This window comes from Sceloporus occidentalis, unplaced genomic scaffold (genome assembly GCF_023333645.1).
Source record: "Sceloporus occidentalis isolate IW3139 unplaced genomic scaffold, rSceOcc1.0.p SCAF_284, whole genome shotgun sequence".
Lineage (NCBI taxonomy): Eukaryota > Metazoa > Chordata > Lepidosauria > Squamata > Phrynosomatidae > Sceloporus > Sceloporus occidentalis.
In genome coordinates this window covers 188,396-202,741 of record NW_028317264.1, presented here as the reverse complement: position 1 = coordinate 202,741, position 14,346 = coordinate 188,396, and the positions used below count along the sequence as shown (strand labels likewise).

Below are 14,346 nucleotides of genomic sequence, written 5' to 3'. Positions count from 1 at the left end.
CCCATAGGCAGCTGTCTCAATACCCCCCAGGAACCCGCTAAAGGCTGCTTTAAAGAATCTGTTCAATCACCATATAGCTCTGCAAGGGCGCTCCTTCTAGTCTGTGTACTAGCTGATGACATCATATTCCGGAGCCCGGCATCATGTGGGGCACAGATCACAAAGGCGGAAACCACTGGTGGAAAGTCCTGCGTTGGCTCCATTGCGCTGCTGCAGGTATGGCGGGGCCGAGAGGAGGCTTGCTCAGAGCCCCATTATTATTAAATTTGGTCCTGGCAGCAATGGCTAGAAGAAAGTCCTGAGATATGTATTTTACAAAAGGATTCCTTATATTAATATATAATATAATATATGCCAGTCTCAAGGAGGGGTTGTGCTGCAATATTACATGTGGACACAAGATGGTGCTAGAGAGCCTTGCTGACTTTTCACCAGTCATTCTTTTTGAGATCCCGTAGAAATATAGAATTCGACTGCCCATTTCTCCTGCTGTAAAGACTCAAACCTAAATCAGTCGTTGGTCTCGTATTAGATTCAGGAGCCGTATGCCTATCCCATATATGTTTAAATTCCCTTTTGTGGTAACGTCTACCACTTCTACTGGGAGACTGATCCACCTATCTACTACCCTGTAAGTAAAGTAACATTTTCTGTGTGAGATAAATGTATATCATGTATATATATATATATATATATATATATATATATATATACATACATACATATTTCATCAGTGTTGTTATTGCTCTTGCTTTTTTAACCTGAGTTCATTTAGTTACATAATTAATCCACACAATGACCATCATTCTGGCATTGAGGCTCAGGCTGTGACATCATGAAAATGTTAAGGTGACTTAATGGCTTGCGTTAACCTTTTGAAAAATGTTATAATCGATGTGTCAGTACATTGAGATTGCGAGGTTTAGCGTGTGCTTTAGGTGAAATTGATGCCTTTTATTGGGCCAGCATAGAAAAAGAGGTAACATTACATAATCAGTCAGCACCTCGGAGGTCTCTTCTTCAGGTTTCTGAAAGTCTATGTAACGTTCATTTTTCTTTTATTTTGCCCCGATAAAAAGTATCAACTTTGACTAAAGACTCCATTATCACCAAAGAGTCTAGCATTCGATTCCTGCAATCTAAGATACTCTTCGGTGGGTGACCCAGAGTCAGCTGCTGCAGCTGCCCCCTCTGTGTTCTCGCCTCCGCGCTAGAAATATAGGTGTCCGTTCTCACACCGATGAGCTTCTGGGAGAGCAGTGGCCGGCCAGACATCTGGGGAAAGCCTGAGATTTAGGCTCCATTTATCTCCAGGGGTGTCCCAGACACAAGGACTCCTCTGCCACCAGCAGCCATATCTCCTCTGGATCTCTTTTACCTTTTAACCCCAAACTTAATGATAGATAAGAGCTGCCTGGGGTCTGATCACCAAGCCCTGAGCCGCACCAAGGTGGGGCACTGCGGCTACACACAAACACCCCCAATATATATAAATATATATAAACACCCTAATAAATATATATAGAGTAGAGGTTGTAGCCGTATTAGTCCAGTGGTGTCAATATCAAATAACAGATGGAATAATTATCTTGTGATAATACCTTTTTTTATTGGACTAACAGAATTTTGGAATGACAAGCTTTCGGGAGAAAGGGAGAAGAGCTCACGAAAGCTTGTCATTCCAAAATTCTGTTAGTCCAATAAAAAAGGTATTATCACAAAATACTTATTCCATCTGTTATTTGATAAATATATATATATATATATATATATATATATATATACGCATTCTGCCATGCTGCTCCCACATTCTGGAACTCTCTACCACTATCAGAGAGGCCCCATCTTTAGAGACTTTTCAAAAAAGACTTAAAACCCATCTTTTCTCCCAATCCTTCAGATAATTCATTCTTTCTTGTATGCATATACCTGTAAAGTGCTTTGAGTCCCACCGGGAGAAAAGCGCTATATAAATACTTGTTGTTATATGTAACACCCCAATGTATAATATATATATATATATATATATATATATATATATATATACATACACTGTGTATATATATGTATATAAAAAAAAAACAAATAATATATAATGTGAAATATAAAACAAATAATAATAGTCTAGATTGTAAGCTTGCGAGCAGGGCTCTCTCCACCAAATGTATCGGTTTGTCTTAGTCTGTCAATTCTTGTCTTGTCATATCCCTTGAATTTATGTATTGTATTAAGCGCTGCGTAAACTGTTGGCGCTATATAAATAAAAGATAATAATAATAATAATAATAGTACTACTACTAATCACAGCATTCTTTAGACTGTGTGAGGTTCCTAACTTTACCACCAGGGGGAAGCACCACCATTAGCAAAAGGGAGCAATAGGCTCAAGTTATTACAATATTATTTTCTAATACATTAAAACACTAAAAAAAAATAGCTTATTATGGTTATTTATCGACCATGTTTCTTAACAACTCTTAATATATATATATATATATATGGTTTCCCCAAGATTTGGAGGATTTAAAGCCATTTCTGTTTTAGAGAATAAAATAATAATAGTACTTCCTACTCCATTATCTACAATTATCCTTTACCCTGATGCGGACCCCTGAAAGAATTATAGGGTCATTATAGGGTATTCACCGAGACCCCTCCTTGTGATGTGGGTTATAAGCCCTTAGTATGGTGCCTGGTAAGCCCATTAGAATCCAATTCTGCAATGAATGGGTTAATGTTCTGCTATCCTGACCTGCATTGGGCATTTTCAAATGATCCGCCATTCATGGCAACAAATGATTATTATTATATAATAAATGAATTTATTATTAAATTATTAAAATACTTGAACAAAATTAAGAGAAAAAATTGCGTTACCTCTGGTAAAATTAACCCATGGTGTGATGGCTAGCCACAATTTAACCCCTTTAATAATATATGGATTATAACTATAATATATAATTTTTAAATTGAAAGGGGAAGTCACACATTTTTTAATACTAGGATAATATAAAAAATTAGCTTTCTAAAATATTTAGTTTTGGGGCGTTTAAAACAATTTGTCGACCCTTTCACATAACGTAACGCTTCCCGACGGCTGTAAGTTTTGCCAAGTTACCGTCATGGGCGCCAACCTGTAAAAAATGTTTTTTTTAACAGGTAACGTTTCCTGCAGCCTAGTTATAAAAACATCCTAGAAAGCTCCCGAGAAACCGCCGACTGCATCTCGTCTATATTTATGTGTGTGTGTGTGTGTGTATATATATATATATATATATATATAAATGTATATACCAAACACATTCATTTTTACTGCATGTTTCCCAGCTGGGTAACAGCTGGTTCACCCCGACTTATGTGTTTAAAGCACAAAAAGGACTGTGACAGGCACCTGGGACAGCTTTATACTAACAATAGACTGGAACTTTTAGTGCAGAGCTATAAAAAAAAAAAAAAAAGCAGGATCTGTCCCTTTAAGGTGCCACACCGGAAGGAAGAAGGAGGGGCGCTTGGTCACCATGGCAGCGGCTCCCTGCTCTTCTGAGGCGCGGGGAGACAAAGAGAGCGAGACGAGCCCCGCCCACACTCCTACTGCTAGTCCCGAGCTGCCCTGTGTCTCCAATGCAGCGGGAGCGCGCTTCCCTCCCCCGGGCAACCGCCTTTCCATTAACTACGCGTGCGCACACCCTTTTCAAACGCCTTGTCTAGCTCGGGGGCGCGCGCGTATTCGGCGTGACGCGCGCACTTTAGCATTAACGGAGCCGCAGTCGGAAAGCGGTAGTTGGGAGCTCCGGCCGGCAATTGCTTCTAAAAAGACGGAGAGGGAGCCGCCAGCGTCCCCGCGGGGCGTTAAAGAAAGAATGATCGACCGAGCGGGGCCGGGCTGACTGGAGGTGGCCTGGAAGTGATGTGGAGAAGCCGCGGCTGAGAGGGTGCCGCAATACGCGCGCAGCCAGCCAGGAAACCCCGCTGCTGCGGCCTAGCGCAGCCGGAGGAGGGCCGGCTGTCGTATTAAGAGGTATGCCGGGCTTGCTGTGACCCTCTTCTCTTCTTTCTCCTCCTCCGGCCCCTCGGGAAGTGACCATGGAGACCCACATCTCCTGCCTCTTTCCCGAGCTCCTGGCCATGATCTTCAGCTACCTGGACGTGCGGGACAAGGGCCGGGCTGCCCAGGTGTGCGGAGCCTGGCGGGACGCGGCCTACCATAAGTCAGTGTGGCGAGGGACGGAAGCCAAACTGCACCTGAGGCGGGCTAACCCGTCCCTCTTCCCCAGTCTGCAGGCTCGGGGCATCCGCAAGGTGCAGATCCTCAGCCTGCGCCGCAGCCTCAGCTACGTGATCCAGGGAATGCCCAACATCGAGAGCCTGAACCTGAGCGGCTGCTACAACCTGACCGACAACGGCCTGGGCCACGCCTTCGTGCAGGAGATCGGCTCCCTCCGGGCCCTCAACCTCAGCCTGTGCAAGCAGATCACGGACAGCAGCCTGGGCCGCATCGCCCAGTACCTGAAAGGCCTTGAGGTGCTGGAGCTCGGCGGCTGCAGCAACATCACCAACACCGGCCTGCTGCTCATCGCCTGGGGGCTGCACGGACTCAAGAGCCTGAACCTGCGCAGCTGTCGCCACGTGTCCGACGTGGGCATCGGCCACCTGGCCGGCATGACACGCAGCGCCGCCGAGGGCTGCCTGGGGTTGGAGCAGCTCACGCTGCAGGACTGCCAAAAACTCACCGACTTGGCCCTCAAGCACATTTCCCGGGGGCTGCAAGGACTCAGGGTGCTGAACCTCAGCTTCTGCGGGGGGATCTCGGACGCTGGGCTGCTGCACCTCTCGCACATGGCCAGCCTCAGGAGCCTCAATTTACGAAGCTGCGATAATATAAGCGATACGGGGATCATGCATCTGGCCATGGGCAGCCTGCGCCTCTCCGGCCTGGACGTGTCTTTCTGCGACAAGGTAGGCGACCAGAGCCTGGCCTATATTGCCCAGGGCCTGTATGGCCTCAAGTCCCTGTCCCTGTGCTCCTGCCACATCAGCGACGATGGCATCAACCGCATGGTGCGACAGATGCACGGCCTCAGGACCCTGAACATCGGCCAGTGCGTCAGGATCACAGACAAGGGGCTGGAGCTCATAGCCGAGCACCTGAGCCAGCTGACCGGCATAGACTTGTACGGCTGCACCCGCATCACCAAGAGGGGGCTGGAGAGGATCACACAGCTGCCCTGCCTCAAAGTGCTCAATCTGGGGCTTTGGCAGATGACCGAGAGCGAGAAGGTTAGGTGAGGGGCCCCAATGTGGCCTCTTCCTTCAGAGATACTCTGTGACTGATGCATCATACTGCCTGAGGGGGCCACACACAGCAAGAACAGGGCCACTAACACTGGGTCTGGTGTGACTTAAAATTAAATCACCCTTCATTGACAAATGGTTAGTTCACAGGTAGAGGGACAACTTTTTTTTTCCCCTTCCTTAAAATGCTATTGCACAAGGGGTTAATGTTATCTGATGACAGCTTTGTAACCGGCGAGATCATTTGGCACCTTAAAGGGTTAACCGCCCCACAACCAGCTGCCTATTCTCTGCATTGCACTCTTCTCTGGCACAGCACGAGTTAATTTAGCTGTTAAGAGGAATATTACCCTCTCTGCCCATGGATCGCTTTGGTGGGCACTCCATTACCAGGGTTAACCCTTTATACACGTGCCACTTGATTGCTGCCCTGTCATCTCCTGGCTGCCCCCCCCCCCGTCCCTGTTCTCCAGCAACGTAAGGGTTAATGGGAGCTGCACCCATAACATTTCTTTTTCTGGTGTGTTTTATTTTGTACACAGTATGTTTCCAGTAATCACAAAATGCTTTTGGTTGGCATTTTCCCAGTAATGTTGGGAACGGCCCATTATGGGCCTTTTTTTTTTTTTTTTTTTTTTCCTCCCCTTTTCTAAACTTCGTGACTCTTGGACATTTTTAAAATTTTCCTTTTAAGTGTTTCAGAAAGTTCCACATTTCCATTTTGTTTTCTGACTCCTTTAATTTTGTATTTTTTTTCGCTAAATATATTCCTTACGTCCGGCTACCTCGTTTTGACGTTTTTATGCCCTGGAAAGTTGTTAATAGTGAGAGTAGGATCCACGTTTTTTGTGCCTAGACTGGAAAAGATATCCAACCCTACGGGTTTTTAATATAATGACTTGTGTTTAAAAAAAAAATATATATATATATATATGTTCTTTGTGCTCTCCCCTTACACCTTGCCTTCTTGGGAAGAACCTACAGCCTGTCTTAATACACATTCGTGTAAAAAAAAATATTTTTTAGGTTAAACGCAGTATTCTTCGCCCACCCTTAAGGGAAAAAAAAGACCCCTGCGATTGGGTTTTAGCAGGAAGCTTTCTCCCGTTGCCGATCGATGGATCCCTGCGGACGACGTGCCACCGTTTGTGTGCCAGAGGGGTTGCGGTGCTGTATATAGTAGCTTGTCAGGGTAAACCCACTGGTTTAACTTTGAGTGACTTGTATGCAAGCTGAGCTTTGCGCACTTAAAGCATTTACCCGGGGGTTATGGACGTTATCCAAGTCGCTTCAAAAATACTTATTTTTTTATTTAAAAAAAATATGCATTTACAGCTCTTTCCACCTCGATTAGTTTTGTGTGCTGGAGTTATGTAAGATACATACGTTAGCAGCACTCGGGGTTAAAGGAACCAATCCATGTCTTAGTGTAACTTATTCAGCTTCTAGGCAGTTAATTCTTTCACCAGCTGAAAAAAATAACCCCAAAACATGACCCCCCCCCAACAAAAATGACAGTACCATGCACAGCTCCATCCGTGGCAGATTGGGGGGGGGGGGTTAACAGCAAGGCCATTTTGGGGTCATTGAAAGATATTATATACATATATATATATATATATATATATATATGCAAACATCAGATGGCGAACTAATTGAAGCTTGAGTGCCACTGGTGAGACGCGCATTTCAAAATCCCCCCTACTAGACGCCAGCGGCACTGAAGGGGTTAATACGCGAGAAGCACCTTTTTGAGGCATTTTGTAAAGTTGGGGAGAGCAGAACGGGGATGACATTTATACCCAGTTTTTTTTATATATATATATATATATGTATGTGTATATATATATATATCTATATGTATGTATATATATATATGTGTGTGTGTTTTGAGACTCACAAAATTTATTTTTTTCTTTAATGGGATGAAGGAAACAAAGTGACTTTGGATATTTTGTATTCTGTTGAAACAGCGAAATCCTTGTATTTTTTATTGTTTTATTCCGAGCATCTCCACAGCCGAATCTCACACCATTTTTTTTTTTTTTTTTTTTTTGGAAGAAAAAGAAAAAAACCGTGCCGAATTTCATTGTACTGTCTGTGAATTTGTATAAAGAAAAAGATCCTCTGAAATCTCTTTATATTCTTACAGTTAAAGGTTAAAAACGGATATTTATATAATAAAAGAGGAAATATGATGTATGTTTTTGAGAAATCCGATGTCTCTGTGGTTTATTCCAATGAATGCATGTATGGGTGTTTAATACACGGCTTCTGACCTGGTGGTACATTATGACGGCGTGCTTCGAGTAACCCTTTTTCTGCCAGGAGAGTCGAAAGTTTAGTGTTGAATGCCCTCTTTATATGCGCTTCATGAAAAATGGGGCGCATTTAATTCTTATGACACTTTATGATAGGCTGGGAAGTCTTTTAGACTTTTCTTTCTATTTTGATTGTTGTGTGTGTATACATATGTATAGATAGATATATATATATATATATATATATATATATATATATATATATGTGTATATTTTCATACTTATGCTCTCTAATCCATAGTCTGACCATAAAAATGAAATGCACTCTGATCTAGACGGACTATAGTTGTGCTATAGTTTCGTCATATATATATATGTACATTACACACATGCATACATTGTGCTAGTTTGCTCGTCTGCTGGCAGATTAATGTATAGATCGGGACGGAAACGCCTATGATGCCCTTCATTGTAACTGCGTGAGACGAATATGCTTGAAGATTGAACCCTATAGCATTTATTTGGGGGGGGACGTAGGAGGTGGGCTTCGGTGTTGGGATGGATATCGGCAGGTTGTCTCGTTTAGTACGTATCGACTGCAATTAGTAACTTCTACCTTGTTGCGGTTGTGATCATTAACTGATCGCTTAGCGGCAAATTGAGACATTGATTAGTGAGGGTTCTAGTCCGGAATCTTCAATGTTGGTTTTTAACCCATTGAGCGCTACCCATAGAGCAGTAGATTGCAATACAGAGGGGTAGTCTGGTTACCCCGCCAATCTTTCTCATAGGGCACTTTCTGTCACTTTTCACAACTCTTTAGTTATGAAATCATAAAACTTTGCGATAGTGTTTAGAAGTAAAAAAGAAAAAAAATGTACGTCAAACATTGTTTTTCTTCCCCGTTATCTTTCCTGCATCTTTGCTGATTGCCGTTGATTGGTTCGGGCCGCCTCTGTAAATCCTGTCCGTTCTCCTGTCCCACCCCCTACAGACAGGTTCGGCATGCTGGCCCTGCCACAGGCTGCTTCCCTTTTTAGCGTTAGTGAAAAATGCATACCCTTCAATTGCAAGCTCTCAAGACCAAGTTGTTGAGTCCCTTTTGCGCTTTAGTGATATAAACTCTTAAACGGAATCTCCTGGCGAGCAAAATGCAGTCAATGACTTTCTGAATTGTGAAGGCTGAGCGTATTTTAGGGACAGATCCCCTTAGCTTGGTTATTGTTAGCGTGGTGTCTGTGCCGGGGATGGGAGGTGGGAGCCGAGGGAAGGATACGGCCATTATCCAGGAAAGTTAAAAGCCGAGGGAGCGGAGTGGCCCTCCCCTTCTGCTCCTGGTTCAGTCATGCATACAGAATGCTCTGGCAGGGGGGGGGTCCCTTTTAAATGAGGGGGTAGGGAGGTTCTCTTCCTCTTCAGCATTCCTCGCCTGCCGAAAGCTGCCCCTTTTCCCTCTCAGCTGAAAGGGGACATGAGTTTTAGATGTTGGGTTAAATAATCGCTTACCAACCGCAAGCAGAAGCCACTTGTTTTGGGGCTATAGATTAGAGATTAGATAGAATTGACTGATTTTTTTTTGGGGGGGGGGGTGTTTAATCCTGTATTCTGCTTGTTTTGGTTCCCCTGCTGACCCTAAAACAGAATTTTGGGGAGTTTAGGAAGTTGCCGTTGAGCGTAAAAGCCCCCAATCTGCTGCGATCACACGTTTTGTGCATGCGGATCTCACGGCGGCTTAAATGGACAACGATAATTCACCCTGCGGCGCTTTTAAAGTGTGAAATGTTACAAAAAGGCTTCGTTTTAAGCCGCTGTCCTCTAATCGTTACAAAGCAGCGCGATGGTCTCCGCTTCGTAAGATTCGGTGCGGAGTTCCCACCCGTCAGAGCCAGCAGTGTCGTCCCCCCATCTAAATATATAAAGGGGTTTAACTCGGCACAGGAGGGATGTTTATATACAAGGAGGAGAAATGTTAGAACAAGATGCCGTCATCTAAAATTAGAGGGGTAAATCAGAGGATCAGCCTCCCAGCAGAAATGGTAGCTCTTAAACCGGAGATCTTACTGGTGACTGTTATGAAGGATACGGATCTGTGGGTCGGAGCGAGAGGGATCAGAGACCGGTGCTTCTTACATATGTAGCAGAGACGATCGGCCAATTCCCTTCAGGTCGCCCCATTGTACTATACATTATGCAGGGCCAGCTCAGCCATTCTTGCAGAGAAATTCCGCCCTCAATGCTAAATGTTGGAGGTCATAGGAAACAAAATACTTTCTTCAGCCTAGTAGTTTCGTGGCAGATCCGGTGGTAGCCTAAAACTCCCATAATGCTCAGCCATGCGGATGTTTATGCGCCATAAGACCCTGTAGCCACTCGCCATATAATACCCGGACACACCAAAGGCTCCTTTTTTTCCCCCAGTTCAGTTGCCACGTTGCCCAGCACTACAACTCTCACAGCATTCAGCCAGCCAGCCAGTAGTTGTTTGGGACTATAGCTCTGATGTCTTTTAGTCTTTAGGTACGATTCCAGGGCCACAGCTCACACATCGATGCTGCTTCCTAAACAGCTCTCCGGCATAAAAGACAGCCCCGGGCCGCATACTAATCCGACCAAATCAATAAATTACCAGGGAAACTGGCATCGGGGACGCCTTTTCTAGTTTTGTTGCAATATGTTTTTCCGACTTTAACTATTTGAAACAAATGACTATTTATTATAATTTAAAAAATAGTGACTTTTCATTTTCTGTATTTCTGTAGCTTTTTTTAAAAAAATTTTATTGTTTAGGTATAGCCAACAACCTGCTTTGCAAGGGTTAATATCACAAAGGTGGGTTGCCTAAAAAGGGACCCCTGATCGCAAACCCCAGTTTCTTGATCTATGCATTTTTAAGCTCAGCCCCAAAACCTGTACATTTAATACTCAATTTGTTGGCTATTATTATTTTTATTATTATTGTTTGTTATTAACGCATTCTATTTGGCTCATACTTTTTATTTATTTCTTTTTAACCCTTGGATGCATGCTCACAATACTCCAAGCCCCCAAATCTTTATCTTTCTGCGCCGGCTTAAAATGTGAGAGCGTTGGTATAAGTTGACATTATTACATGCACAATGTATAGGTCAAACTCCGCCTTCTGTCATGTAGACCCTTATCCTTACACATTAAAGAAATGGCGGGGGGACCTAAACACTATTCTTTAAAATGAATTCATACATTTGCTCGGAAGCTCAGCAAAGACCGGGTAGAACTGCGCTGGACCCTTTCCGGACCCCCGGAGACTCTTTAAAAATATAGATGGTTTGAGAATAAATATAATATATTTTATTTTTTTTAAAAAAAGGTTTTGCTGAGTTAGTGCCGGGCTTTTTAATGTAAGCGCTGGTTGACACGGAAGGGGTTAAGGATTGTGCAGCTCCAAGATATAATTCCCATCACGGGTTTGCAGGACGGCTTCCAGGCCGGTTTTAGTGTTTTTGCTGTCGGCTCGGCGCGGTGGTCACATTTGATATGCGCGGCCTCAGATGTTTACCAGAAAAGTCTCTGGCGGCTGCATCTGAAGTGGTGAATGTGCCAGGATTACCTGAAATTATTCTGGACTTATTTCATATTTCTCTTTGCCAAGACGCTGCAGGCCTGCGGAGAGCTTACATTTCACGTTAACAGACATGAAGCCGATTTCTAATTAATAATTTTTCACAAAAAAAAAAAAAGAACCCCCCCCCCCCCAGCGCCAAATCATATGGGTTATGTTGAATTTAAATCCTCGTTGCTCTCCTAAATAATGATGATGATGATAAAATCACGGTTATATTCCTAAAAGCCTGGTCCATATGGAATTGTATTATTGTTTTATATAGCGCCATCGTATACCTCAGCGCTGTACAATGTGGAATCTCTAGCTAGGTTTCAGTGACGTCCTTCAAACGCAAACTCTGCCACGTTGTCACTTAAAGGGACAGTCCCTGGGAGCTATTCCAAAGAATAATTCGTATTAAAACATTTATTGTGCATATTATACATAAAAAACATATTAAACCTGACATTCTACAAACTTTCATGAGCAAAAAAAAAAAAAAAAAACTAACCTTAAGGGGGAAACAGTAGCTGTAGAGCTGCAGCTTCCCACCTACTTCGTGCTCCGACGATTCCCGCCACTGATTGGCTACTTGAAGCTGCCAACCGGTAGCAGGAAAGCGCTCCTATGGAAATACCGCAGAATACCCCCCCATGCATTTGCAAGGAGGGCACTGTCAATTTAAAGGGACCGCTCACCTCCCATATGCATTAAAGTGTATATGATGGCCGGAGTGTCTCTTTAAGGAAAAATCATGAATTAATCAAAATTAGATATTGCCGAAGTTTGCCCCAATCTTTTTTATCCTGCGTCATAAATAAGGAGGTAAGAAATATTTCATGTAGTTCCAAATGTAGCCACCGGCTTCTGGAATAAATAGATATAATATACCGTATATATATAAAAAAACTACTATTTTTAATTATAATTATTAAAATTATTTTAATTAGAGTTGTCGTACACCGTATAACAGTCCATGTGGCCTAAAATATATGGAAATAGTGCGAGGCTCTTGCGTGAGATGTTACAGCAGCCGTATCACTCAATAGAAACATGTTAACAAAACTGGGGGTTATGCATCAAATGTGTTAGGAAAAGAGGGCTTATTACCATAGCAACCAATAGGATTCTCCTGTCGATTGGGTCATTTCGTTGGTTACTATGGTGATAATACCAATTTTTAAACTTTTTATCAGAACCAATTTTAATGTAGCTTTGCTTTGAAATACCGCTAGTGCTAATTAAATCCAATCTACGTGACAGCTGCGTACCTCGCGTCTCAGCCCTGATCTCTCATGCAAACCGACTTGGAAAGACGCAAGTTGTTAACATGCTTGTTTCTAATTTCTAAATAAGAAATAAAATAAAAAATAAAAGTACCGGTAATCTTTTCCGTTGGACCTCCCCTATAACTTGAAAATATTTAAAAAAAACATCATATGGCCTGGAATTGGAGGGAGAGTAATAGATTGTAAGCTCACGAGGGCAGCACCCTCTTCTTCTGTAACTGTATATTTTAACACGTTGTAATCTAATCGTCACATTGTATCTTGGAAGTTTTAAGTCTTATTGCTCATCTTCACTTTCCTGTTGTAACAACGCTATGGAATCTGCTGGCGCTATATAACTAAATGTAATGTAGTGGATGATAAGAGGGGGCAGTATATATATATATATATATATATATATATATATATATGTATGTATATACTATATACATGTATATATACATAGGTTGTGTGTTGTGTACAACACCATACAGTAGGGGGCGCCATACTACTGACTGCCTCATCAGACCATAGTATTATTACAGGGGGCATATATCATTTATGATGTGTTGGCTGCAGCTGGGAAGTGACCCACATCACCGTCTGCTTCTTCATTAATGCATGATGGTTCATTTAGGCTGGAGAAGTAGTTACAGTCCCCTGAATTATTTGGTTAGGTGAAGGTGGCCCATTCTGAGAGTCCCCCATAGGCAAAAGTGCCCCCCCCCCATCCACCAGCTATTCTCCATGCGGGAGATGTGACTTCATTGCCCTACACGTGATATACTTACCTCCAGAGGGCAGCTGCAGCAGCAGGGCTGCAACTACTCCATCAGATTTTTTTTTTCACATTTTTGGAAGAATGCAGAGTAAAGTAAAGATATACTTAATATACATTCTTCATTAACTTATTCTTTAAACTGGCATTTGCTGCATAAAATGGAGAAAGAAGAAATATTATAAGCAGCAGTTCCCATATCTCCTGAATGTAACCTGAAATAGTTAATTGTATTAATTAAGGGGTTTAGTAGCAGATAAAGCCTGATGTCCCCCAATACACAAATTCCTAATAACGTACATTTACACAGAAAAGAATATCAGCATTATCAGAACTGATTGACAGTCCGGTCTCGCCCCCTGCTGGCCTGTTCTGCAATATCGCTCAGAATAGTGTAAAAGAGGTGCAGACACCAAAAACCTTACTTATTCCGTATACACTATAATGTGCATTATATAAAAGACATATTTCCCCCTATACGTTTCGTCTCTGTAAGTCCAAATTGTTATGCTATTTACTACTTGTTATTTCCTGTTTACCTATTGTACGCCGCTATGGGATATGATGGTGCTATATAAAACAATGAGTAATATAATAAAGGGGAGGTACAATAAATACGCCCATATAATAAGTACATTATGAACAGGACCGCTGAAGAACAGTATATTTTATAAAGTCGTTTCCTGCTGTTTCTATACACATTATCGGGGCTTTTAGGGCTGTAGAACCCTGCGATCCCCTCATACCCTGCGATCCCCTCATACCCTGCAAACTTTCTGAAAGCCTGGAAAAGATGGAATCAGGGAAGGAGAGAGGGGCATCAGGGGGAGGAAAGTGAGATTTGGGGTTCTTGGGGTTTGCGCTGAGTATGTTCTTGTTACTTGAAGCTGGAAAGTTCCATAAAGTTTTTTTGGGGGGCCCCTTGGTCCCCGTTTCCCGTGTGATTTCCCTGCAGTAAATCCTTTTCCCAGCCGGAAGAGTAAAACCTTAGAATTAAGGCTCTGGGTCGCGGGAGCGGGGTCCTGACACGCCCACTCCCCGCCCATTTCCCCTTTAAATGTGGGCGTTTCTCGTGATGCCAGCGGGACCGCCCCACTGACATCAGTGGGCAGTCCTGGCCGTGTCCTGAAAGGGCAGACTCCGGGTAGCCTGACCCAAAAAGTACCC

At 43.1% G+C, this 14,346-nt stretch overlaps 1 protein-coding gene across 1 annotated transcript; it reads left to right on the top strand.

Moving 5' to 3' along the window:
* The first annotated feature begins 4,062 nt into the window (after positions 1–4,062).
* Positions 4,063–5,286, top strand: LOC149275470 (F-box/LRR-repeat protein 14-like). Its single transcript, XM_089504702.1, has one exon. The coding sequence runs from the start codon at positions 4,084–4,086 to the stop codon at positions 5,284–5,286; it is 1,203 nt and encodes a 400-aa protein (XP_089360828.1). The 5' UTR covers positions 4,063–4,083.
* The last annotated feature ends 9,060 nt before the right edge of the window (positions 5,287–14,346 follow it).

Bases quoted from the DNA above. Each gene is read 5' to 3' on its own strand.
- LOC149275470 (XM_089504702.1), top strand. From the start codon at position 4,084: ATGGAGACCCACATCTCCTGCCTCTTTCCCGAGCTCCTGGCCATGATC.